At 46.7% G+C, this 26,887-nt stretch overlaps 2 protein-coding genes and 12 non-coding genes across 14 annotated transcripts; 11 read left to right on the forward strand and 3 right to left on the reverse strand.

The window, feature by feature from the left end:
• Positions 1-212: 212 nt before the first annotated feature.
• Positions 213-284, forward strand: TRNAA-CGC (transfer RNA alanine (anticodon CGC)). The gene has a single exon. It is a non-coding gene; the product is annotated as a tRNA-Ala (tRNA).
• A 578-nt stretch (positions 285-862) lies between these two features.
• On the forward strand, positions 863-934 carry TRNAA-CGC (transfer RNA alanine (anticodon CGC)). The gene has a single exon. It is a non-coding gene; the product is annotated as a tRNA-Ala (tRNA).
• A 486-nt stretch (positions 935-1,420) lies between these two features.
• TRNAR-CCG (transfer RNA arginine (anticodon CCG)) lies at positions 1,421-1,493 on the reverse strand. The gene has a single exon. It is a non-coding gene; the product is annotated as a tRNA-Arg (tRNA).
• A 235-nt stretch (positions 1,494-1,728) lies between these two features.
• On the forward strand, positions 1,729-1,800 carry TRNAA-UGC (transfer RNA alanine (anticodon UGC)). The gene has a single exon. It is a non-coding gene; the product is annotated as a tRNA-Ala (tRNA).
• A 1,243-nt stretch (positions 1,801-3,043) lies between these two features.
• TRNAA-UGC (transfer RNA alanine (anticodon UGC)) lies at positions 3,044-3,115 on the forward strand. Its single transcript has one exon. It is a non-coding gene; the product is annotated as a tRNA-Ala (tRNA).
• A 794-nt stretch (positions 3,116-3,909) lies between these two features.
• On the forward strand, positions 3,910-3,981 carry TRNAA-UGC (transfer RNA alanine (anticodon UGC)). The gene has a single exon. It is a non-coding gene; the product is annotated as a tRNA-Ala (tRNA).
• A 796-nt stretch (positions 3,982-4,777) lies between these two features.
• Positions 4,778-4,849, forward strand: TRNAA-CGC (transfer RNA alanine (anticodon CGC)). Its single transcript has one exon. It is a non-coding gene; the product is annotated as a tRNA-Ala (tRNA).
• Positions 4,850-5,427: 578 nt separating this feature from the next.
• Positions 5,428-5,499, forward strand: TRNAA-CGC (transfer RNA alanine (anticodon CGC)). Its single transcript has one exon. It is a non-coding gene; the product is annotated as a tRNA-Ala (tRNA).
• Positions 5,500-6,296: 797 nt separating this feature from the next.
• TRNAA-UGC (transfer RNA alanine (anticodon UGC)) lies at positions 6,297-6,368 on the forward strand. The gene has a single exon. It is a non-coding gene; the product is annotated as a tRNA-Ala (tRNA).
• A 636-nt stretch (positions 6,369-7,004) lies between these two features.
• TRNAA-UGC (transfer RNA alanine (anticodon UGC)) lies at positions 7,005-7,076 on the forward strand. Its single transcript has one exon. It is a non-coding gene; the product is annotated as a tRNA-Ala (tRNA).
• A 796-nt stretch (positions 7,077-7,872) lies between these two features.
• TRNAA-CGC (transfer RNA alanine (anticodon CGC)) lies at positions 7,873-7,944 on the forward strand. Its single transcript has one exon. It is a non-coding gene; the product is annotated as a tRNA-Ala (tRNA).
• Positions 7,945-9,551: 1,607 nt separating this feature from the next.
• On the reverse strand, positions 9,552-9,623 carry TRNAA-CGC (transfer RNA alanine (anticodon CGC)). The gene has a single exon. It is a non-coding gene; the product is annotated as a tRNA-Ala (tRNA).
• Positions 9,624-12,920: 3,297 nt separating this feature from the next.
• On the forward strand, positions 12,921-18,562 carry RPS2 (ribosomal protein S2). Its single transcript, XM_032967184.2, has 8 exons — positions 12,921-12,943; positions 14,881-15,018; positions 15,547-15,636; positions 15,779-15,886; positions 16,533-16,706; positions 17,651-17,810; positions 18,042-18,133; positions 18,412-18,562. The coding sequence occupies exons 2-8, from the start codon at positions 14,884-14,886 to the stop codon at positions 18,472-18,474; spliced, it is 822 nt and encodes a 273-aa protein (XP_032823075.1). The 5' UTR covers positions 12,921-12,943; positions 14,881-14,883; the 3' UTR covers positions 18,475-18,562.
• Positions 18,563-18,635: 73 nt separating this feature from the next.
• On the reverse strand, positions 18,636-23,463 carry NDUFB10 (NADH:ubiquinone oxidoreductase subunit B10). Its single transcript, XM_032967185.2, has 4 exons — positions 23,194-23,463; positions 20,549-20,684; positions 19,795-19,934; positions 18,636-18,863 (listed from the first exon to the last, which is right to left on the reverse strand). The coding sequence occupies exons 1-4, from the start codon at positions 23,339-23,341 to the stop codon at positions 18,766-18,768; spliced, it is 522 nt and encodes a 173-aa protein (XP_032823076.1). The 5' UTR covers positions 23,342-23,463; the 3' UTR covers positions 18,636-18,765.
• Positions 23,464-26,887: the final 3,424 nt, after the last annotated feature.

A 26,887-nucleotide genomic window follows, 5' to 3' on the forward strand; every position in this document is an offset into this window, starting at 1 on the left:
TTGTGATGACCCCTAATCTGGATGAGAAGTCACTTTCATGGTCTTCTCAAGTAGCCCGGGAAATGCTTGCTTCCAAGTGCCACTATCTAACAACCGGTATAAAAAACAGATCTGCAAGATTTCCGAGTAGATTCTTCAACTCAGGCCATGACCCCGATAGCCCCCTTACACAACGAGGTCACGTTACTGGGTTCAGAGTGGGCTAATGTGGTGGGGATGTAGCTCAGTGGTAGAGCGCACGCTTCGCATGTGTGAGGCCCCGGGTTCAATCCCCGGCATCTCCACGTGGTAACGTTTTGCCAGTGAAAAAATTTACACAAGCACAGATCCAGAAGCCCAACATGTCATACGGTCAACAATAAACAGCACTGCAAACAAAGTTGTAGTATATAAGAGTTAACATATTTAGAGAAATTAGAAACGTTATTAGATTTGATATCGTAGCATGGACTTCCAAATTCGAACAGTGCGTAGATGAAGCCGATACTTCAGCAGTTTTTTCTTGCTGTGGATGTCCCACCTGATAACGATTGCATGTGTTGCGATCGAAACGTAGTGATCAAATGGTTTACTTCAACATTTGGAGATGAAAACAAGTGCTTAAAGTATCCAGAACTTTTATTTCCGAATTAAATGTGAAGAATAAATTAATTGGGATAGCATTATAGTATCCATCCACATGTATTCTTGTTATTTCTTTTTGTTTTAAAGAAATACATTTTGCTCGAACTCTGTGCAGACTCGATGGGTACAGGGCCCAGGGCCAACATGAGAGTGAGTGGGGTGACAAGGGAGAGGAAAAAGCTGCTGACGAAGTTTCACTCCGTACCTGGGTGGAACTGCGCCCAATAAAAACCAGAATGGGGATGTAGCTCAGTGGTAGAGCGCACGCTTCGCATGTGTGAGGCCCCGGGTTCAATCCCCGGCATCTCCACGTGGTGGCATTTTGCCAGTGGCCAATTTTATTCGAAGGAATATGCCTGGCCTGGACAAAACGCCACCTTGTTTTCATTCTTTATGGTTGTGGAGCACAGATCCAGAAGCCCAACGTATCACACGGTCAGCAATGAACTGCACGACAATCAAAGTTGTTGTCGTTAAGAGTTAACATATTGATAGGAATTCGAAATGCTATGAGACTTGATATCGTAGCATGACGTCCAAATTCGAGCAGTGCGGGGAAGAAGCCGAGAGAAAAGTGTTGTGACCTGCCAAGTGGTGGTTGAACAGAATGGGTGAGATAAAATTCAGTCTGGAGTCCTCTTCGTTGAAGGATAACTCAACCATCGGAATTATATCAGGATACTTGGAAATTTTTCTTTAGAAGAGTAGAGATCAATCATGCCTAGGTAATTGAATGGGAAATCAACTTGTAATTTGAAGAAGAAAGATGATTGTTGAATTTTGACCAAAACACAAAAGACCCAGATGGGACTCGAACCCACAATCCCCAGCTCCGGAAGCTGGTGCCTTATCCATTAGGCCACTGGGCCATTTTTTTCGAGTCGTGTGTTTTTTGTGATGACCCCTAATCTGGATGAGATGTCACTTTCATGGTCTTCTCAAGTAGCCCGGGAAATGCTTGCTTCCAAGTGCTGCTATCTAACAACCGGTATAAAGAACAGATCTGCGAGATTTCCGAGTAGATTCTTCAACTAAGGCCATGACCCCGATAGCCCCCTTACACAACGAGGTCACGTTACTGGGTTCAGACTGTGCAAGTGTGGTGGGGATGTAGCTCAGTGGTAGAGCGCACGCTTTGCATGTGTGAGGCCCCGGGTTCAATCCCCGGCATCTCCATGTGGTGACATTTTGCCAGTGGCCAATTTTATTCGAAGGAATATGACTGGCCTGGACAAAACGCCTCCTTGTTTTCATTCATTATGGTTGTGGAGCACAGATCCAGAAGCCCAACGTATCACACGGTCAGCAATGAACTGCACGACAATCAAAGTTGTTGTCGTTAAGAGTTAACATATTGATAGAAATTAGAAATGCTATGAGACTTGATATCGTAGCATGACGTCAAAATTCGGGCAGTGCGTGGAAGAAGCCGAGAGAAAAGTGTTGTGACCTGCCAAGTGGTGGTTGAACAGATCGGGTGAGATAAAAATCAGTCTGGAGTCCTCTTCGTTGAAGGATAACTCAACGATCGGAATTATATCAGGATACTTGGAATTTTTTCTTTAGAAGAGTAGAGATCAATTATGCCTAGGTAATTGAATGGGAAATCAACTTGTAATTTGAAGAAGAAAGATGATCGTTGGATTATGACCAAAACACAAAAAAAACAGCTGGGAATCGAATCCACAATCCCCAGCTCCCGAAGCTGGTGCCTTATCCATTAGGCCACTGGGCCATAATCATCAAGCCGTGTGTTTTTTGTGATGACCCCTAATCTGGATGAAATGTCACTTTCATGGTCTTCTCAAGTAACCCGGGAAATGCTTGCTTCCAAGTGCCGCTATCTAACAACCGGTATAAAGAACAGATCTGCGAGATTTCCGAGTAGATTCCCAACATGTCATACGGTCAACAATAAACAGCACTGCAAACAAAGTTGTAGTATATAAGAGTTAACATATTTATAGAAATTAGAAACGTTATTAGATTTGATATCGCAGCATGGACTTCCAAATTCGAACAGTGCGTGGATGAAGCCGATACTTCAGCAGTTTTTTCTTGCTGTGGATGTCCCACCTGATGACGATTTGCTTGTGTTGCGATCGAAACGTAGTGATCAAATGGTTTACTTCAACATTTAGAGATGAAAACAAGTGCTTAAAGTATCCAGAACTTTTATTTCCGAATTAAATGTGAAGAATAAATTAATTGGAATAGCATTATAGTATCCATCCACTTGTATTCTTGTTATTTCTTTTTGTTTCAAAGAAATACATTTTGCTAGAACTCTGTGCAGACTGGATGGGTACAGGGCCCAGGGCCAACAAGAGAGTGAGTGGGGTGACAAGGGAGAGGAAAAAGCTGCTGACGAAGTTTCACTCCGTACCTGGATGGAACTGCGCCCAGTAAAAGCCAGAATGGGGATGTAGCTCAGTGGTAGAGCGCACGCTTTGCATGTGTGAGGCCCCGGGTTCAATCCCCGGCATCTCCACGAAGAGACATTTTGCCAGTGGCCAATTTTATTCGACGGAATATGCCTGGCCTGGACAAAACGCCTCCTTGTTTTCATTAATTATGGTTGTGGAGCACAGATCCAGAAGCCCAACGTATCACACGGTCAGCAATGAACTGCACGTCAATCAAAGTTGTTGTCGTTAAGAGTTAACATATTGATAGAAATTAGAAATGCTATGAGACTTGATATCGTAGCATGACGTCCAAATTCGGGCAGTGCGTGGAAGAAGCCGAGAGAAAAGTGTTGTGACCTGCCAAGTGGTGGTTGAACAGATTGGGTGAGATAAAAATCAGTCTGGAGTCCTCTTCGTTGAAGGATAACTCAACGATCGGAATTATATCAGGATACTTGGAATTTTTTCTTTAGAAGAGTAGAGATCAATTATGCCTAGGTAATTGAATGGGAAATCAACTTGTAATTTGAAGAAGAAAGATGATCGTTGGATTATGACCAAAACACAAAAAACCCAGCTGGGAATCGAATCCACAATCCCCAGCTCCAGAAGCTGGTGCCTGATCCATTAGGCCACTGGACCATATTCATCAAGCCGTGTGTTTTTTGTGATGACCCCTAATCTGGATGAGATGTCACTTTCATGGTCTTCTCAAGTAGCCCGGGAAATGCTTGCTTCCAAGTGCTGCTATCTAACAACCGGTATAAAGAACAGATCTGCGAGATTTCCGAGTAGATTCTTCAACTCAGGCCATGACCCCGATAGCCCCCTTACACAAGGAGGTCACGTTACTGGGTTCAGAGTGGGCTAGTGTGGTGGGGATGTAGCTCAGTGGTAGAGCGCACGCTTTGCATGTGTGAGGCCCCGGGTTCAATCCCCGGCATCTCCACGTGGTGACATTTTGCCAGTGCAAAAATTTACACAAAAGGAATATGCGAGGCCTGGACAAAATGCTCCTGGTTTTCATTCTTTATGGTTGCAGAGCACAGATCCAGATGCCCTACATGTCATACGGTCATCAATAAACAGCACAACAATCAAAGTTGTAGGCGATAAGAGTTAACATATTTATAGAAGTTAGAAAGGCTATTACACTTGATATCGTAGGATGGACTTCCAAATTCGAGCAGTGTGTGGAAGAGGCTGAGAAAAATATGTTGAGACCTGCCGATTGGTGGTCGAACGGAGTGGGTGAGACGAAAATCAGTCTGGAGTCCTCATCGCTGCAGGATAACTCAACGAGCGGAATAATATCATGATACTTGGGAAATTTTCTTTAAAAGAGGAGAGGTCAATTATGCCTAGGTAATTGAATGGGAAATGAACTTGTCATTTCAAGAAGAAAGATGATCGTTGAATTTTTACCAAAACACAACAGACCCAGATGGCACTTCGAACCCACAATCTCCAGCTCTGGAAGCTGGTGCTTTATCCATTAGGCCACTGGGCCATATTCATCAAGCCGTGTGTTTTTTGTGATGACCCCTAATCTGGATGAGAAGTCACTTTCATGGTCTTCTCAAGTAGCCCGGGAAATGCTTGCTTCCAAGTGCCACTATCTAACAACCGGTATAAAAAACAGATCTGCGAGATTTCCGAGTAGATTCTTCAACTAAGGCCATGACCCCGATAGCCCCCTTACACAACGAGGTCACGTTACTGGGTTCAGAGTGGGCTAATGTGGTGGGGATGTAGCTCAGTGGTAGAGCGCACGCTTCGCATGTGTGAGGCCCCGGGTTCAATCCCCGGCATCTCCACGTGGTAACGTTTTGCCAGTGAAAAAATTTACACAAGCACAGATCCAGAAGCCCAACATGTCATACGGTCAACAATAAACAGCACTGCAAACAAAGTTGTAGTATATAAGAGTTAACATATTTAGAGAAATTAGAAACGTTATTAGATTTGATATCGTAGCATGGACTTCCAAATTCGAACAGTGCGTAGATGAAGCCGATACTTCAGCAGTTTTTTCTTGCTGTGGATGTCCCACCTGATAACGATTGCATGTGTTGCGATCGAAACGTAGTGATCAAATGGTTTACTTCAACATTTGGAGATGAAAACAAGTGCTTAAAGTATCCAGAACTTTTATTTCCGAATTAAATGTGAAGAATAAATTAATTGGGATAGCATTATAGTATCCATCCACATGTATTCTTGTTATTTCTTTTTGTTTTAAAGAAATACATTTTGCTCGAACTCTGTGCAGACTCGATGGGTACAGGGCCCAGGGCCAACAGGAGAGTGAGTGGGGTGACAAGGGAGAGGAAAAAGCTGCTGACGAAGTTTCACTCCGTACCTGGGTGGAACTGCGCCCAATAAAAACCAGAATGGGGATGTAGCTCAGTGGTAGAGCGCACGCTTCGCATGTGTGAGGCCCCGGGTTCAATCCCCGGCATCTCCACGTGGTGGCATTTTGCCAGTGGCCAATTTTATTCGAAGGAATATGCCTGGCCTGGACAAAACGCCACCTTGTTTTCATTCTTTATGGTTGTGGAGCACAGATCCAGAAGCCCAACGTATCACACGGTCAGCAATGAACTGCACGACAATCAAAGTTGTTGTCGTTAAGAGTTAACATATTGATAGGAATTCGAAATGCTATGAGACTTGATATCGTAGCATGACGTCCAAATTCGAGCAGTGCGGGGAAGAAGCCGAGAGAAAAGTGTTGTGACCTGCCAAGTGGTGGTTGAACAGATTGGGTGAGATAAAAAATCAGTCTGGAGTCCTCTTCGTTGAAGGATAACTCAACGATCGGAATTATATCAGGATACTTGGAATTTTTTCTTTAGAAGAGTAGAGATCAATTATGCCTAGGTAATTGAATGGGAAATCAACTTGTAATTTGAAGAAGAAAGATGATCGTTGGATTATGACCAAAACACAAAAAAAAAACAGCTGGGAATCGAATCCACAATCCCCAGCTCCAGAAGCTGGTGCCTTATCCATTAGGCCACTGGGCCATATTCATCAAACCGTGTGTTTTTTGTGATGACCCCTAATCTGGATGAAATGTCACTTTCATGGTCTTCTTAAGTAGCCCGGGAAATGCTTGCTTCCAAGTGCCGCTATCTAACAACCGGTATAAAGAACAGATCTGCGAGATTTCCGAGTAGATTCTTCAACTCAGGCCATGACCCCGATAGCCCCCTTACACAACGAGGTCACGTTACTGGGTTCAGAGTGGGCTAATGTGGTGGGGATGTAGCTCAGTGGTAGAGCGCACGCTTTGCATGTGTGAGGCCCCGGGTTCCATCCCCGGCATCTCCACGAGGTGACATTTTGCCAGTGCAAAAATTTACACAATAGGAATATGCGAGGCCTGGACAAAATGCTCCTTGGTTTCATTCTTTATGGTTGCTGAGCACAGATCCAGATGCCCAACATGTCATACGGTCAACAATAAACAGCACTGCAAACAAAGTTGTAGTATATAAGAGTTAACATATTTATAGAAATTATAAACGTTATTAGATTTTATATTGTAGCATGGACTTCCAAATTCGAACAGTGCGTGGTTGACGCCGATACTTCAGCAGTTTTTTCTTGCTGTGGATGTCCCACCTGATGACGATTGCTTGTGTTGCGATCGAAACGTAGTCATCAAATGGTTTACTTCAACATTTGGAGATGAAAACAAGTGCTTAAAGTATCCATAACTTTTATTTCCGAATTAAATTTGAAGAAAAAATTAATTGGGATAGCATTATAGTATCCATCCACATGTATTCTTGTTATTTCTTTTTGTTTCAAAGAAATACATTTTGCTCGAACTCTGTGCAGACTCGATGGGTACAGGGCCCAGGGCCAACAAGAGAGTGAGTGGGGTGACAAGGGAGAGGAAAAAGCTGGTGACGAAGTTTCACTCCGTACCTGGGTGGAACTGCGCCCAGTAAATGCCAGAATGGGGATGTAGCTCAGTGGTAGAGCGCACGCTTTGCATGTGTGAGGCCCCGGGTTCAATCCCCGGCATCTCCACGTGGTGACATTTTGCCAGTGGCCAATTTTATTCGACGGAATATGCCTGGCCTGGACAAAGCGCCTCCTTGTTTTCATTCATTATGGTTGTGGAGCACAGATCCAGAAGCCCAACGTATCACACGCTCAGCAATGAACTGCACGACAATCAAAGTTGTTGTCGTTAAGAGTTAACATATTGATAGAAATTAGAAATGCTATGAGACTTGATATCGTAGCATGACATCCAAATTCGAGCAGTGCGTGGAAGAAGCCGAGAGAAAAGTGTTGTGACCTGCCAAGTCGTGGTTGAACAGAGTGGGTGAGATAAAAATCATTCTGGAGTCATCTTCGTTGAAGGATAACTCAACGATCGGAATTATATCAGGATACTTGGAAATTTTTCTTTAGAAGAGTAGAGATCAATTATGCCTAGGTAATTGAATGGGAAATCAACTTGTAATTTGAAGAAGAAAGATGATCGTTGAATTTTGACCAAAGCACAAAAGACCCAGATCGCACTCGAACCCACAATTCCCAGCTCCAGAAGCTGGTGCCTTATCCATTATGCCACTGGGCCATATTCATCAATTCGTGTGTTTTTTGTGATGACCCCTAATCTGCATGAAATGTCACTTTCATGGTCTTCTCAAGTAGCCCGGGAAATGCTCGCTTCCAAGTGCCGCTATCTAACAACCGGTATAAAGAACAGATCTGCGAGATTTCCGAGAAGATTCTTCAACTCAGGCCATGACCCCGATAGCCCCCTTACACAGCGAGGTCACGTTACTGGATTCAGAGTTGGTTCTAATGTGGTGGGGATGTAGCTCAGTGGTAGAGCGCACGCTTCGCATGTGTGAGGCCCCGGGTTCAATCCCCGGCATCTCCACGTGGTGACATTTTGCCAGTGCAAAAATTTACACAAAAGGAATATGCGAGGCCTGGACAAAATGCTCCTTATTTTCATTCTTTATGGTTGCAGAGCACAGATCCAGAAGCCCAACATGTCATACGGTCAACAATAAACAGCACTGCAAACACAGTTGTAGTATATAAGAGTTAACATATTTATAGAAATTAGAAACGTTATTAGATTTGATATCGCAGCATGGACTTCCAAATTCGAACGGTGCGTGGATGAAGCCGATACTTCAGCAGTTTTTTCTTGCTGTGGATGTCCCACCTGATGACGATTTGCTTGTGTTGCGATCGAAACGTAGTGATCAAATGGTTTACTTCAACATTTGGAGATGAAAACAAGTGCTTAAGAGTATCCAGAACACTTTTATTTCCGAATTAAATGTTAAGGATAAATTAATTGGGAAAGCATTATAGTATCCATCCACATGTATTCTTGTTATTTCTTTTTGTTTCAAAGAAAATACATTTTGCTCGGACTCTGCGCAGACTCGATGGGTACCAGGGCCCAGGGCCAACAGGAGAGTGACTAGGGTGACAAGTGAGAGGAAGGAGCTGATGACGAAGTTTCACCACGTACCAGATACAGATGATTTTCCTTTTGATCCAGATGATTTACGTCTAGATTCACCCCTGCCCGCGCATTTGCCGGCGGGATGCACGGCCGGGGATGGAATGAGGTTTGGGGATTCTGGTGACCTCAGTGACGCAGATGCTGCGCGGTGACGTCAGCAACGATAAATCACCGGTCGACATCTCATTAGCAGCTCTGTAATGATCGCTTCCACGGGCCATTCGCTAGCCAGGGGTGGTGGGTGTTGTGGGGGAATTGGTTGCACGGCTCTGCGTGAGTTCAGAATGGTTTGTTAGTCTCATGGCTATCCACTGCTGGATGAAAGCCTTCCCAAGCGGTTACTCACAGTCCTGCTGCGCGCCAATCCATAACCAGCACTGCCGAGCTGCACATACGAGCATTCCTTCAACACAGCACAACACACATGCGTCTATGAAGTGTTGTTTCGTTTAACCACGTGAGAACTCTAGAGTCCAGGATAGTGTCTCATTTACAAGAGTGCCCTGGCGCATTCGTTTGGCAAGCAGCGTGGTGAGGGCGATTCATTTTTTTGCGTCTCGTCTCAATTGAGTATATTTTTGCATGCGTTTATGCACATGTGGACGCGTGTGTTGCTCTACTTGCCAGCACTTATAACCTGAACAACGCTACCATTATACTAAATTATCATTATGCTGTTATTATACTGTTATTATACCTTTGATTTAAAGCTTTCGTGACTGCAGGGATTCATATGCTTGGTTCTTTCGGTAAAGTCACGTAGAAGGGAAACAATAAAATAATAATAAAAATATATAAAACAATAAAATTCTCACGACGTTTCGACTGCAACACAAGCAATCATCATCAGGTGTTTTGTTTTCCTTCTACGTGACTTTACCGAAAGAACTAAGAATATGTTATTATACCATTATACTGTTCAGCGCCTTTCTTGAAACTAAGGCATGTTGAATGAAAGATTATAAAAAAGACGTTTTGAAATAAAAAAAAATACCGCTCAAGCGTGGAGATGCCGGGGATTGAACCCGGGGCCTCACACATGCGAAGCGTGCGCTCTACCACTGAGCTACATCCCCTGCCACGTGCGACGCGCCCTCTGCAGGGCTAATGGTCGTCAGTCTGCAAACAACACACGAGATCGCCCCACCCGCCCGACCCCCCCTCGCCCTACCCCCACCCGGCATACGCCTCCCCGCCCTACCCTCCTAGCCCACCCGCCATACGCCCCCACCCCGCCCTACCCTCTACCTCCCCGCCCTACCCCCACCCGCCCTACCCCCATCGCCCTACCCCCACCCGCCATACCTCCCCCCCCCGCCCGACCCTCTACCCCACCCGCCCTACCCTCTACCCCCACGCCCTACCCCCACCCGCCCTACCCCCATCGCCCTACCCCCACCCGCCATACCCCCCCCCCGCCCTACCCTCTACCCCACCCGCCCTACCCTCTACCCCACCCGCCATACCCACCCCCGCCCTACCCCCCCCCCGCCCTACCCCCACCCGCCATACGCCCCCCCCCCGCCCTACCCTCTACCCCACCCGCCCTACCCCCACCCGCCATACGCCCCCCCGCCCTACCCTCTACCCCACCCGCCCTACGCCTCCCCCGGACCCTACCCCTCCCGCCCTACCCGCCCTACCGCCACCCGCCCTATCCCCCCGCCCTACCCCCACCCGCCCTACCCCCTTCTCCGCCCTACCCCCCCCCCATAGACATCGCCCCCATCCGGCTTTTGACATTCCACCTCCTCGAAGGCGCCGGCGTGCGTCGTTACCAAGCCCGATCTAATTCTGAGAGGCCCTCTTCCCTGAAGGCCCTTGCGCATTCTTAAAGACGCCACCTCCTCACTCAAGGGCCCGCCTCTCGCATGGCTTTCGAGTGATCTCGGATGTGTTCGCCACAGATTGCATAACTATTCAATAGTTCAATCTTGGTTTGAAGCTTTCGTGACTGCAGGAATCCATACTCTTTGGTTCTTTCGGTAAAGTCACGTAGGTAGAAAAATAATAGATCACGACGTTTTGATCGCAACACAAGCAATCGTCATCAGGTGACCGTTTGAGTTATGGTCGAAACGTCGTGAGAATTTTTTTATTGTTTTATATATATTTTATTATTTTGTTGTTTCCCTTCAACGTGACTTTACCGAAAAAACTAAGAATATCGTTAAATCTCTTTAATCAATCCAGTTGAACCCGGGCGCCTTTCAATAACTGTCCGAGGTAGACCCCAATCAAAAAAAATCCAACGTTGGTCGAACGTTCAAATGCGGTTGGAACCGTTTCTGAACGTTTGGCCAACGTTCGGTGCTTTTTTGGAAGACTTTGCTGTTTTTTCCTGGATGTTTCTGTTTGCGCGTAGTCACTTTAAGATGTTTCTTGTTCATATTTTTGTTTGTTGCGGTTGCACCCGATTCAAGAGCCGATTGGCTCACAGGCAGAGGCGGAGCCAGGGGGGTGACAGGGTAGACAATTGTCACCCCCGAACAAAAAAATAAAAAATCGAAAATCTGAAACATTCTGCGTATAAGTGTACGACACTTGGTCTGGCGGACTCCGTGCAACTGCATTGTCAGTGTGTCGCCAACCGATGGCGTCTAGTTCAACAGCCTGACTCTCTAATCATTCTTGAAAATAAAATTTGTTGAATGTCACCCCGGGCTGAAAATCCTGCTCACAGGGCTATACCTAACAAATGAAACTGAAACGGGAACATTGCTGTTTTCCACTTGTGTGCGTCTCCAGCTGTTTCATGAACTTATTGAACGTGGCTTTACAGGGATTTCGATTTAAAGCTTTCGTGACTGCAGGGATTAATCTTCTTGTTTTTCTGGAAAGTCATGTAGATGGGAAATAATAAAATAATAAAAATAAAACATAATACAATCAAATGTTCACGACTTTTCGGCCACAACGCAAGCAGCCGTCCTCAGGTGAAGAAAAAGAGCTGTCGGAAAGACAGCGCTCCAATGAACACTGCCAAGCTGTCAGCGTATTTTAAGCTGGGTGGGAGGAGCAGAGCGCCTTGACAAAGGAGTTTACATATCAACAAAATAATTTAGCTATATTAATGTGAGAGATTAGCAAGATGTGTTCATTGGAGCGCTGTCTTTCCTACAGGTCTGTTTCTTCACCTGAGGACGGCTGCTTGTGTTGTGGCTGAAACGTCGTGAGAATGTTATTTTATTATGTTTTATTTTTATGATTTCCCTTCTACGTGACTTTACCGAAAGAACCAAGAAGATTTACAGGGATGGTAAGCTCCAATGGGAATGAACTATGCTAATTATAACACGAGTAATGCGGAAACGTAAGAAAGAAGGCCTGCAAGGGTTGGGCTCAGGATAAATGTGACAAATAAAATTAATTTATACCTGGAAATAAACCCGTATAAAACACGACGTATTATTCAGTTAAACTGCGATTGGCAATTGAGCTTAAGCACAAACGATCAACAAAAACTATAAACACTAAATAGATGTTTTTTTAAACATATAATCGCGCGACGTTTCGGGCAATAGCCCCATTATTTTCCAAAGCGTTCTAAAAATCTGGATCTGGAAGTTTATTAAAAAAATGTAGAGACAAATCCTCTGAATCTAGATTTAAATCCTCTGAACCTAAAGTCAAATCCTCTTAATATAGAGGGAAATCCTCTGAATCTAGAGTTAAATCCTCTGAATCTAAAGACAAATCCTCTAAATATGGAGGGAAATCCTCTGAATCTAGAGGAAAATCCTCTGAATCTAAAGACAAATCCTCTGAATCTAGAGGCACATCTTCCGAATCTATCAGAATCAGAAAGGGTTTTATTCGCCATGTAAGTTCACACCGACACGGAATTTACTTTGGCAGGATGGTGCATACATTCAACATATAGGAATCTAAAATCTTAAATAAGTTTTTAACAAGTCTTACTATAATAAGGGTTAAAAGTCTAACACCAAAGGGCTGAAGTATATAAAATTAAATAAATATCGAATATAAAATAGCTTTAAGATATAATTTAAAAATTAAAAAAATACAAATAGGGGTGACATAGTTAATATCGGCAAGAATCTAGAGGCAAATCCTCCGAATCTAGAGGCAAATCCTCCGAACCTAGAGGAAAATCCTCCGAACCTAGAGGGAAATCCTCTGAATCTAGAGTTAAATCCTCTGAATCTAAAGACAAATACTCTGAATCTAGAGATAAATCATCTGAATCTAGAGGGAAATCCTCTGAATCTAAAGCCAAATCCTCTGAATCTAGAGACAAATCCTCCGAACCTAGAGGTAAATCCTCCGAATCTAGAGGTAAATCCTCCCTTACATGGCAACGCCTTGACTTCGGAGAGGGCCGTTGATAGCCGCGCATGCGCACTGGCGCCCCCTCTTCTCCCAGAGACATCACGTAAGTCATGGCGCCTCGCTTTCGCTCCTGTTGACTTGACGCAATCCGCCGCACATTCCGGCCATCCGACCCCGCGCGATCTTTAATCGAGTAGATTACGATTCCTCGAACGTTGCTGGAGGCTGCCATTGCACTATTTGCGACTTTCGTTTGTAAAGTTCGCTCGTTGTTTAGGTTTAGTGTGCCGTGCGGTCGCGCCGATAAGGGTTACCGCTGGTGGTAATGGCGTGTTCGGTGCGGCGTGGATTGTGCGCGTTCACTTTGCCGCGATCGCTGTGAGTTTCAAAGGGTCGAACGCGATGTAAAGTTATCTGTTGGCTGGTATAGATACGCGATGATAACTCGAATGTTTGTAATTGTAAATTTAATTTATAAACCAACGTGTAACTTGTGTTCGAGTAAAGCCTGGCCTAGGCCACAGCATAGGAAGGGATTTTGATTAATGATTGGGAAAACGTTTCAATAAAAATTACAAGTTTCGTAAAACTATACACTTAGACAAAAGGTAGTCGGGACGTCAATCGCGGAGATGGAAGTGGTGAAATCAGCCCTTGTGCATGGCAGGGCTGTGGAGAATGGCAACAACTTGCCTTCATCTAGCAGTGGATTGATGATGGCTGATGAGAAACTTGTCAACGTTTATAAATGCACGGTTGTGCTTATGAGCGCTCTTGTGCCCACGGGTCACACAAAACGAATGGCCTTTGTACTCTGATTAAAGGCCGTTGCCCGAAACGGCGCCTGTTTTATTATTAAGGTATGCGAGGCATGGTTCTTATTTTCAGTAGTTGTATGATGGTGATTTATTAATTTTGTCATTCTACTGTTGGATGAAGCCCTCCCCCGTCCCGAAAGTGTTGGTCACGTGGGTTGTTTGACCATACTTCGCCACGCTGGTTAGTGCGGAAAGGTGAAAAGGGGAGGGGGGTTGAGACCTTTGGATCGGTTCAGATGTAACTCGCCACTGATGTTAGCCGTGGTTGGAAATCCAACTCTGATCGCCCGTTTTCGGCGCCCACTGTGCCCCCTGTAGAGTTATCATTTACCATTAACCCTTTGTTGGGGGCTAATCTACGACCAAATCACCCGGAATATATTCTATTTCGAAAGCTAAGCGGAGTTGGTTAGTATTGTAGCAGGGTTGGAGGTTGATGCGGAATACCAGGCGTTTTTATGTTTGGGCTACAAGGTGGCCTAGAGACGGAAAGTTCATCCACGATACATCGTGCGGGAGCGTTTAGTGTTATCTCCTTTTTGTGAGGTTTCTCCGGGTAGTATATGATGGATGATAATGGTCGCGAAAGCATTCGTGTTAAACTTTATCCGGGTACGCCGGCTTTCAACTTAAAGGCACGAATAGATAACCTACGTCACCTGGTTCGCATGCTACCCCCGATGATACATGATTAGGTCCGCGATCACGAGGGCCTATCACTTCAAATCGGCCTGCAGACGCCTTTCACTGCAAGCATTTTAACACCACTAGTTGGGTACTAGGGGGGAAATTTTCAACCTCGCAACAATAGTAAAAGTGTGCCCTTGGTTTTTGGACATCTGTGAAAAAGAGCTTCATAGACCATCGGATTCATCCGGTCTAAATACGGATTCTGATTCAGAAATAAAGATTGAGATACTTTTGTTTTGCTTTATTATTGGATAACGCCAAAATGTGTGGCCCACCAAAATGTATCTGCAAGTCCTTATTCATCCCTCACTCAGAAAAAGGTCCCCCCCCCTCTTGTTATGACATTTTAACGAGGTCTAACGCAGCACTCCTGATAGTTTGTGTACTTGAGCATTGCAGCCCATTGGGACAATCATCCTTGAAAGGGCACTGGGAGGAGAGCCGCATGCAAACTTATCTTCTGGTTTTACCCTCGCGTGCTATGTAAATCCCAAATGTAAGTATCGTGCCGTGTGTGTGTGTGCACGTGCAGCAAATGGCGGACGACGCCGGTGGTAATCGGGGCGGCTTCCGCGGGGGGTTCGGCTCTGGGGCCCGGGGTCGAGGTCGCGGCCGAGGTCGGGGTCGTGGCCGGGGTCGTGGACGTGGAGGGAAGAGCGAGGACAAGGAGGTGGGAGCGACACATGCACACTAACTCACCTGCGTACATGACAAAGATCCCCCATATAGCCTTTTATAGACTGTAGGGGCAAGCACTGTTATGGTGTGGCCAGAACAATACCGGCCGACTGTCCAGTGCTGATATTTGCACACAGCACCAGGTACTCATTTTTAGCCAGTTCATGTAATTGCAACAGGCTGGAACAGTGGTGAAGTCGTTAAAAGAACTGCACTGACCTCTGCAAACATCGCCTACATTGACAAACAGTGTTAATTTCATAATCATGAGTCGATGATCAGTTCACTGCTGGATGAGGCCTCGCCCCAAACTGTCGCCATCTCAACCAGTTTTGCCAAAAGTCCAACTCGAGTCGCCACACTTGTAGTGCGGTGCCTTGCACAACCGATGTGCCATGGCGCATACATTCACCTACACATCCAAGCAGACACGCGCCCACGTGGCATCCACCGTTACGGGCAATTGATGTCATGCAAAATGAGCACCGGATAGTAATGCCCAACGTCTCCTTGGCCGCAGTGGAATCCTGTTACCAAGCTGGGTCGTTTGGTGAAGGACATGAAGATCAAGTCCCTGGAGGAGATCTACCTCTTCTCTCTGCCCATCAAGGTATTGGATTGAAAAAGTGTAGGGGGGGTAACCCCCAAAACATTTTCCTCTCGCCAGCTCGTTGGTGCATTGTCGTGCACCTTCCTCGTCGCGACGACTGTGCCCTTTATTAACTTGACATGTTTTGGCTGCCCCCTTGCAGGAGTTTGAGATCATCGACCTGTTCTTGGGCCCGGCTCTGAAGGACGAGGTGCTCAAGATCATGCCCGTGCAGAAGCAGACACGTGCCGGGCAGCGCACCAGGTTCAAGGTGAGTGGTTGTAGCTGGGGGAGTAAGAGGTTCACTATTAAAACTTTTTTTATTTTACCCGGTAAGGCCCACTGAGCTATATGGCTCTTTTTCACAAGTGACCTGGCCACAAATGATAGCCCAATGAAGTGGATTATCACATGGACATTAATAGCAGCTAAATACTCTTAAACGCATTTTTCTCAATGTGGAGGGAAAAAATCAGAGGATCCGGTGAAAAAAAAACCATACGCTCACGGGAAGAAAATGCAAACTCAGATTTACAGGCGTGAGGGTCGGGATCGAACCATTCGATTGCACAGGAGCACAGGCAGTGGAATACAGTATTAAAAACATAAGTGGGAGGTTGCCAATTCCCGACGATGTGGAAATAATCGGAACAAGATGGTTGTAAAATACATTTTAGTAGGGGTACATTGTTGCATTGATTAATCGATATTGACTCTCAAGCTCGAGTAGTTGAATTGTGCAAGACTGTTTTTCAATACATTTATAAGTTGCACGTTTACCTTGTGACAATTAATCAATTCCAGGGGTTGTGAATTTCTTCACCTGAACATAAAGTTACGTGGCTGTGTTGCAGCGACACTGCCCGTGAATGTCATGGTAATGTAAGCATGCGTTGTCATGATTACCCCTCCGCCAGGCGTTTGTTGCGATCGGCGACTACAACGGACACATCGGTCTCGGCGTGAAGTGCTCCAAGGAGGTGGCGACCGCCATCCGCGGCGCCATTATCCTCGCCAAACTCTCCATCGTGCCGGTGCGCCGTGGCTACTGGGGTAACAAGATCAGCAAACCGCACACCGTGCCCTGCAAGGTAAGCCCTACCACAGCACTCCACCGCCGTGCCCTGCAGACCCCGTTTCCACATAAGCCACTTTTTTCAGCTATCATTTGTGGCCAGGTCGCTTCTGAAAAATAAGCTAATACCTGCGTGAGTTTTACCTGGCGAGATTAAAAAAAAGTTACGTTTTATTTGTATAATTGTAAGTGATTTGTTTACCTTCCCTATACTTTGCATTCCTATCGTGTTTTTGTTTTTGACCCGTAGCTCAATCCGAGTAGCTACACCCTTTGCATTGTACAGTTGTGTGAGGCATGCTATTAGTTTTCTTGCACTTCCTGAACGCCGTCACCACTCTCATTGCCTAACAATAGATGACACTAAAACATAGGAAACTGTTAGCATTGTACTGTTACGTAGTTTACCGTTATTATTGCATAGTGCCTTATGAAGCACACCTTTTAGCATTCTACAATACCTCATGAAGTCATCACTACTGCCACATTGTCACTGTTCAATGTAGCACGCCGTTGGCATTGTTTAGACTCCTATAACACGAGTGGGTCGTCCAATTGCCCTCAAGGCATGGGTGACTACGCATTTGCACGACACCTGACCTTCAGTCATTCACCATGCTCCGCAACTCACGGGGACCCTTTCCAACCACCAGATTATACAATATAATGGGAAGTCTCGGATTCAGTGGCTACCCCCGTACACACGCAAGGCTCTTCCGATATTTGGAAGCCACTGAAGCTGTGCACTTTTAAATCTAGATTCCTTAGAACTGCTTTTTCTTTCGTTTGTTGCCCTTACCCTGCACCTACGATTAGCACGGTTGGCTAGGTACAATGCGAAAGAAGTTCAACATAATACACGTTATCCCACACCCGGTGTCGCACCTATCCCCACGCCGCTCGACCGGAGAGGCCCTTGCGCGCAGAGTGATAAGCTGCTGTTGTGACTGTTCTCGACAGGTCACAGGCCGTTGCGGCTCCGTGCTGGTGCGCCTCATCCCGGCGCCTCGCGGTACTGGCATCGTGTCGGCCCCTGTGCCCAAGAAGCTGCTGACCATGGCCGGCATTGACGACTGCTACACGTCGGCACGCGGTTGCACCGCCACGCTGGGAAACTTTGGTAAACGCTCTTGCCGATGCAGAGACTTAAGGCCGCTGTTGCACTATTGTTAGTCTTGTTGATTGTGCCGTCGGGTTTTGATAATTTGTTTAAAGGGGCACAGCGGTGGTGCAGTAGTTTGTGCCCTGCATTGAGTTTGGAAAGCTTAATAGCAAGCTTTGCTCAATGTAACAGCATTTGCTCTCACATCCTGTCGTCTTGTCTAACCCACCGCACTGCTTGCATCCACAGCCAAGGCTACGTTTGATGCCATCTCAAAGACGTACAGCTACCTGACTCCGGACCTCTGGAAGGAGACGGTGTTCATCAAGTCTCCTTACCAGGTACCTGGTGGAAGTGTACTAGAATTGTTCTGGAATCACGCCATATAAATGCTTTCCTCTTCGTCGAGTGCGCATATTATTTGTACCGCGCTTCCCATCAAATACATCTCCATATCCTGGAGCAAATACAACGTACAAAGAGTAATGATATACACAACAGATGAGAATAAAACAAGCTATTGTGCTATTTTTTACCCACTTCATTTGAATTATATACCTGCTGTGAAGAGTCGGTGATGTGTAATCCTCCCCCCCCTTTGTGACTATTCCCTCTGCAGGAGTACAGCGACCACTTGGCCAAGAACCACACGAGGGTGGCCGTGGCCAAGCCCACAGCGTAAAACGCTGCTTCTCAGGGAAGCTACACGGATTTCTCTGCGTTGCTGTGGTCGTAGTCAATAAAACCACCCCAGGAAAAAAAGCGTTGAATCTTCGTGCGCTTAATTTCATTGTGCGTGGGTATGTAATGGGTGGTGTGTATATTCGGACAGTCTCGCACAGGCATATTTTTACATCTTTATTAGAATGTACAGAGGTGGCGTGTTGGCTTGCTTTGGCTGGTGCCATCTGCGCCAGCGAGAAAGACGTTTAAAGGATCTGAAACAGAGCTCTATTATATTGCTGCCACTCCACTACTCATTTTCAGCTGCCTGGTGCCTCTCCTTGATCATGCGATGCTTCTGCTTCATCAGGCATCTGCGTGCATTCCCCAGGACGCCCAGGTCGCCATCTGTGCACATCGAGCAACAAACAAATTAGCTACCCAGCCACCTGCAATGAAACAGTGTTGTATTTGAAAATGTGTCTGGTCTGATGGCCCAGCAAAAGAGCGATCAGACACTCCCAATCAGAAGGGTACAAGTTGAAATTCTGTTTAGAGGGTGATAAAATGAGGAACCCTCGGGAAATGTGGTTGAAACTTGTTCCACCACTGGCACAGGGTTATAAAAAAAGACCTCTGCCAGAATTCTCATTTGAGCAGGAAATCGCTGTGAACCTTACCAGGTGCTCGCAGCACTGTCCTTCAGACTAGGCTGTACAGACAGGTCTTGGTATGATCAAGTCTGTTAGACTAGTGATTTCAGCCAAATGTTGTATACTGCTTAAATATATACTGTATCTAATGGCCATATGCCTTGGTTTACAGCTGCTGAGATACTATTTTCGCATCCAGTTATTGGACTGCACAACATTTTTATTCTGTTATCAAATTTGCTGAAAGTTCAGCTCTGGCAATTAAAACACTGATGTGTAGAACATTTACTCTCAGCAGAGTGGGTGCCAGTGCTGACCACTGCTGTGTGGACCAGATGTCACTTCCAGAGATTTCAGAAGTAGCTGTGGCTTCACATTTGCCATCCATGCCAGAGATCCAAATTAATATTTCTGGGGTAAATAATCGCACCTGTTATGTTGCATTTACACTGGTGTAAATTATAAACTCGCTTATAAATAACTCTAGAAGAGAAGTGCTACATTAGTTTATTTTTACAGCATAACGTTTGCATGGTTCATTATGCATAAAAACTTAGCCGTGGATCAAATCAACTGCCGAGCTGCCCTGCCCATCTCCCAATATACCGAGATGGCAGTGCGGCAAAGGGGTCGTCCGGTAGATTCCCCCCACTCTGCCATGTGCAAAGAACTGGTACATCACTCACAACGCGAATCGAAGGCGGCGTTCACTTCCTTGTACTTCTGCATTTCCTCGAAGCAGTTCTGTTGGTGGTTCTCTCCCTCGCGAGTGACGCACGCCTGCATGCGCTGCTGCATGATTTTCACAACCTCTCGGTCCACTTTCCTGCGGGGGCGGTAGCAAGAGGACCAGGTGAAGGTTTATTGGTGATCTGCGGCACACAGCACGTTTCAATCGAATTAGGGCACAGACTAAATAATGAGTATCGATAACGACATTTGTTCAGTGGCTGGATGAAGTACGCTTGAAACAAGCAGAGTGACAGTGGCGGTAGTAACTTGGGGGCAGCAGTACCAACAAATAGAAAGTGAGCACTGAAACTTCAAATATAAATTATCACTGAAAGGCCTACAATCCATAAGAGGTTTTTGGACTAGATTTCGTAAACAAATGTGTCGTTAAAACCTGCCACCACCCGACAGCCAATTAGTAAGGTTTGTCACATAAACAAAACATGGAAATGCGTTACTAGTACAGCACACCGGTGTCTTAGAGAGCAAACCCACAACATTCGATTACAACGTTTCGCCAATAATTACGAGCATCAGGCGGACAGCCAGATTTGTGGGGAAATCCTCCTGTTTCGGTCTTAAAGAGGGATAAATTGTGATGTCACTTGCGAGCCAAGCGTGTTAATCTGGCCTACAAGAACCTTAATCCGGCCCTGGATGATGGTGGTGGTGGGGGGGGTGCGGCTTCAAGGTGCAAACGTTACGCACAGGTCACGCTTCCACTGCCGGTCGGCCTCGTAGTTGCACAGCAGGTCCCCGACAGTGCACTCGGTGAGCATGGGCACGCGGCGGTACTGGCGATGGTAGTAGACGTTGTTGTTCTGCTGCTGGCGCTCCACCCACTCTGCGTTGGCAAGACGCGCGCACACAGCCAGGCACGGGCACACACAGCCAGGCACGGGCACACACACAGCCACACACACACACACATAGCCATGCACGGACATACACAACCACTCACGTGCACACAGCCACGCACGGGCACACACACACAGCCACTCACGTGCACACAGCCACGCACGGGCACGCACGGGCACACACGGCCAGGCACGGGCACACACACAGCCACGCACACACACATAGCCATGCACGGACATACACAGCCACGCACGCGCACACAGCCACGCACGTGCACACAGCCATACACGGACACACAGCCACGATGTGGCTGAATTAAATCTGAATATACTGGCGGAATCCGATTAGTTATAAAGCTCTTTTTCACAGATGTCCAGTAGGGGCACGGGGTAAGAACGTTACAACAACAAGCAGTACAGAAACATGGTAGTGCAGAGTATAAGAAAGGTAAACAAATCACCCAAAACAAGATCAGGTCAACCGTAACGAATACTTACGGTCATGATGGATTCCGGCGTCGCATTGCCCGCATCAAGTTTTGCTTTGCAATTTGTACAAATGGAAAAATGCGGACGTCCAGAACAGACGCCTCATTCCGAGACCCAAATATCGCACCTGCCTGGCTTCTGACATTCCTCAAAAGGCACGGGTATAATAACCATCAATCGCATCAGAACAACACGCCCGTGCACACCATCTTCGTGAATGGCAATAGAACAAGGACGAGCCAGAGCAGGGCGACTGTGGCCGTGGCAATGCAAACTATGGACCACGAAAGTAAAACCCACTGCGGTCCGCGCTTCTTCAACGAAGGACGAACAGCAAGACGACACGAACTCTCTGTCTCTCTGTCCTGAAGCCCCCACCGTTGCTGACAAGACCTCAACACGTTGGCATTCTAACTCCCGAACGTATCGCCGAACGCAATCATCGAAGAGAATTGATCAATGGAATTGAACGAGACGCAACGGCGCTACACGGTACGGTTTGTGACAACTCATTGACCAACGTGGCGAGTTCGGGTCCAATTATTCGCGAGGCGTGGGAAGGCCTTCATCCACCAGTGGGTTGACTAAAACTCACGTGCAAAGGCCATACACCGTACAATAAAAACTACAGCAGTCCTGTGGTCAACTAGTCCAGTAGACACGATCTTACAAAGATAAAGATCCCCCGTATAGCCTTCACCGACTGTTGGGCCAAGTGCTGTCATGACGGCCGGCACGGCACACGAGGCGGCGAGTGGCCAGCACCACGGCCGGCCGCCTTTGTCTCCTCCGGTGGCGATGTTTACTACGCACCGCACCAAGGGTACTAATTCGAGGCCTAGTCGACCTAGGGGAGGGTCAGGACCGGTTCAGATATTGGCCGTGTGCGGGAATCGAACTTGGGTTCCCGGGTGTGTAGTGCAGCGTGCTAACCGCTGCAACGATCTTGCACTCACGCACACAAAGATCCACTCTGCAGTCTACACACATTTGGGGCACTGATACATCAGCTATATATTTACGTATGAAGGTTAATAACGGACATTAACTCCGGATAAATAAAATATTCTGAACCTTCAATCGAGAGATGCATCCCGAACTTACAGCTGTGGTTGACGGAACCCCGCATACAAAACACACACGGAGCATATACTACTGTACAGCACGCGCACACACTGTACAGCGCGCGCGCACACTGCACAGTACACGCACTGTTCAATACACGCACTGTACCGCGCACGCACTGTACAGTATACCCTGTGCAGCACACCCACTGTACAGTACACACCCACTGTACAGTACACACCCGCTGTACAGTACACACCCGCTGTACAGTGCACACCCGCTGTACAGTACACACCCGCTGCACAGCACACACCCGCTGCACAGCACACACCCGCTGCACAGCACACACCCGCTGTACAGTACACACCCGCTGTACAGTACACACCCACTGTACAGTACACACCCACTGTACAGTACACACCCACTGTACAGTACACACCCACTGTACAGTACACACCCACTGTACAGTACACACACACATGCACCACCCATCCCCGCGTTACTTCTGCTCATGCTACTTGTTGTTTTATTTTTTACCTACGTGACTTTACCGAATAGAACCAAAGAGTATGGATCCTTGCAGTCACGAAAGCTTCAAATGTAGAAGAGCTCTCGTGTGTGGCTGTGAATGGTGGTACCCCGCATGCAACAACACACACACATCACATCGTCCTTAGTCTACACAGCACAACACACACAGACTGCGCGGTCTACACAGAGGCGTGCGCCACCAAATCCCCGTGTCACTTCAGCTCGTCCTCCTCGGCCAGACAGCTCGTGTGTGTGGGGGTGTGTGGTGTGTCTGTGTGTGGTGTGTGTAGTGTGTGTGTCTGTGTGTGGTGTGTGTGTGTAGTGTGTATATGTGTGTGTGTGTAGTGTGTGTGGTGTGTGTAGTGTGTGTCTGTGTTGTGCCACCACGAAGGTGACTGCGAATGGCCGTACCCCGCAAGGTCGTGACGGGGAGGTCGATGGCGAGGTGGTACAGCTGGGCCACGATTAATCCCGGGTCGGGTAGCGTGGTGGTCCTCTCTGCCGCCGGAGTGCGGCTCGGGGCCTCCGGGTAAACCTCCTTGTCCACGCCTTCCGGCATGGCGGGGGACAAGGAGACGACGGCGATGAGACAGAGAGCGAGAGACGGGGAGAGACGCAGAAGCCCTGCAGAGCAATGGGAGCGATTGGAGACGGGCGGCTTGGGGTGAGGCTGTGAGAGCGACAGACGCCCCGAGAGCCGCTTTGCGCGCGCGCGTGAAGCCGCCCGCGTTGTTGGTCTCTGCCCCCAGGGCGAGTGGCGAGTCGACAGGTGCCGTGCCTGAGTTGGAGGGGCTGTCAGTAGGTGGGGACGGGGGAGCGGTGGCGCAGCGGTTAACGCGCCAGGAACCCCGACGAGCCGAGTTCGATATTCACAGTTTAACACGTGGCAGGCTTTAGCGACAAATATCATCCATAATAGAGGTTGTATTTTTGGGTGGGGGTTAGATCGCGTAAATATATGTGTCGTTAAACCCGCCACCACCCGACACAGCCAACTAGTAAGGGTTGTCACGTAAACAGAACGTGGCCAATTCGTCACTAGTACAGCACTAGTGTATAGTGTAGTGTATAGTGTAGTGTATAGTAGTGTAGTGTATAATATTATAGTGTAGTGTATAGTGTAGTGTATAGTATTATAGTGTAGTATATAGTGTAGTGTATAGTATTATAGTGTAGTGTATAGTAGTGTAGTGTATAGTAGTATAGTGTATAGTGTAGTGTATAGTATAGTGTAGTGTATAGTGTAGTGTATAGTAGTAGTGTATAGTAGTGTATTGTAGTGTATAGTAGTGTATAGTATTATAGTGTAGTGTATAGTATTGTAGTGTAGTGTATAGTGTAGTGTATAGTATTATAGTATAGTGTATAGTAGTGTAGTGTATAGTAGTATAGTGTATAGTAGTGTAGTGTATAGTAGTGTATAGTGTAGTGTATAGTGGTATAGTGTGTAGTAGCGTAGTGTATAGTGTAGTGTATAGTAGTATAGTGTATAGTAGTGTAGTGTATAGTGTAGTGTATAGTGTATAGTAGTGTGGTGTATAGTTTAGTGTATAGTAGTGTAGTGTATAGTGTAGTATACTAGTATAGAACTAACCGGTGTGTTGGAGAGCCAAGCCACGACATTTACAATCTGAGTACGACGTTTCGCCAGTAATTACAACCAGCTTCATCAGGCGGACAGCCAGATTTGTGTAGAAGTCCACCCGTTTCGTTGCTTATATAGAGGCGTAGATGTGGTGACCAAATTCGATATTCCCGCTCACGGCCAACACCGGTGACGATTATCTGAACAAGGTCCTGGGCCTCCCCTAGGTCGACTCGGCCTCAAATGAGCACCTGGTGTGTAGTAAACATCGCCACTTGGAGAGACAAAGGCGGCCGGGCGTGGTGCTGGTCACCCACTTCCCCACGTGTACCGCTCCGGCCTTCATAGGTGCTCACTAACAGCAAATACATTGTTTTAACTACCACGCTCAGAGATGGAATAGAATCAACGGCATCTGGATCGCAAGTTTATCATATAAACTATTCCACGGAAACTCACGTAGTTTTTCGGTTTTAAAAAGGTAAAATGTGATGTTTGCTTATTTGCTGGACATTTCTATATTTGCCGCAAAAACCGGTAACCCTTTTTTCACGCGGTTACCGGCAAATAAAGCAAGCAAACCTTTTAACAACCACTCCTCCTTTGGATTTACCACCGAATCACAACTTCCAGAATCAAACTAAAAACAAAGACCGCAGTATTAGCATGTCTGGCCGCGTACGGTGCGAAAGAAGTTCATCGTACGTGCATATCATCATTATCTACCATGATCAATCCACTGCTGAATGACGACCACCCCAAAACAGTCGCTGCAGTGTTACCATTATCCAACCAGCGCCTGCAGCACAGGGGAAGCTATTTCCATCCTTGTGTGTGTGTGATCGCATCAGCCAGCAGCAACATCAGCGATGCAAGTTCAGGAGCAAAAATTGGCAATGTCGAGGTCGGCTGTCGGCCACGACGAGAAGACTTCAGGAGAGACGGGGAGAGACGGGGAGAGAGGGAGGGAGAGTTCGTGGAGTTTTGCTGTTCCTCCTCCGAAGGAGCACAAACTTCCACCCACATACGAAAGATGCAGTGCCACCCGATGATGATGATGCACATACCCTTGCCAAGCCTCGACAATTGCCCCCGCACCAAAGTCGCCAGAACGTTACTCCCTGGACAGAAGCTCCCTCCTGGACATCTCCTAAGGGGGCCGTCCATAAATGACGTCACGCGATTTTTGACCCCCCTCGTCACACGACGTCACAGAAAGTCAGACCCCCCCCCCTCAAATTTGACGTCACAAAGCTCTGCCCCCCCCCCCAAAAAAAATATATAAAACATGCTTCAAATAGCTTTAAACTATTGTCATTGTAGTACTCATATTGAATGTGACGCTGCACTCTGATGTTGTAGGAGAAAACATTTATTAAAAAGTCTATTTAATTAAGTAGAACGGAAAATTTTGATTTAAAGCTTTCGTGACTGCAGGGATTCATATTCTTGGTTCTTTCGTTAAAGTCACCACGTAGAAGGGAAACACACATTTTTTTATTGTTTTATATTTTTATTATTTTATTGTTTCCCTTCTACGTGACTTTACCGAAAGAACCAAGAATATAATACAAGTAGAACGTGTTGTCTATATGTATTTAAAGTTGCGCATTTTTATGTGACGTCACATTTCTCTACCCCCCCCTCCTCGTCACACATCGTGACAAATGTCTGACCCCCCCCCCCCCCACCTTGGTGCGTGACGTCATTTATGGACGGCCTCCAACCCTTGCCAAGCCTCGACCATTTCCCCGCACCAAAGTCTCCAGAACGTTGCTCCCTGGCCAGAAGCTCCCACCTTCACTCTGCTGTCGGAATTTGGAAGTGCCTCCTACCTCATCAACAACATTGTCGGCGAGATCGCTGATTCTGGGCCTTTAAATGCCGAAACACGCACATCGTGTATAAATCAGCCCCAAGTACCGTACTGAAGAAGCTTGATTCCATCTATCACTCGGCTTTAATATTTACATTGAACTGCCCATATAGGACTCACCACTGTGATCTCTACATTGGGTCAAACTTAACGTATCTTAATGTTCGACGGCTTGTGCACCAGATCTTATTTATTCACGATGTACTTACAAAAAAATCCGCAGACTACCTGCTGGATCTCCTCACTGTTTCAAAGAACAAATTTGACCTCAGGTCTTCGCTCATTTACCAGCTTCACATTCCCTATTGCCGTACAAAAACTGGAGGAAGGGCCTTTGCTATTGATGCCCCCAGGGTCTGGAATGCTATTGCCAATAAACTACAACTTAAATCGCTACCAATGAGATATTCTCTCAAAGCTGCTCTAGAGGATTCTAGATTTAAAGCTTTCGTGGCTGCTAGGATCCATACTCTTTGGTTCTATTGGGTAAGGTCACGTAGGTGAAAATAAAATAAGAAAAAATCACGACGTTTCGGCCACAACACAAGCGGCCTTCATCAGGTGAAGGGACGAGACTCTCTGGAGGCCGCTTGTGTTGTGGCCGAAACGTCGTGATTTTTCTTATTTTATTTTCACCTACGTGA

This window comes from Petromyzon marinus, chromosome 37 (genome assembly GCF_048934315.1).
Source record: "Petromyzon marinus isolate PM22_M1 ecotype Great Lakes invasive population chromosome 37, UKy_Petmar_22M1.pri1.0, whole genome shotgun sequence".
NCBI classification, from domain to species: Eukaryota; Metazoa; Chordata; class Hyperoartia; order Petromyzontiformes; family Petromyzontidae; genus Petromyzon; species Petromyzon marinus.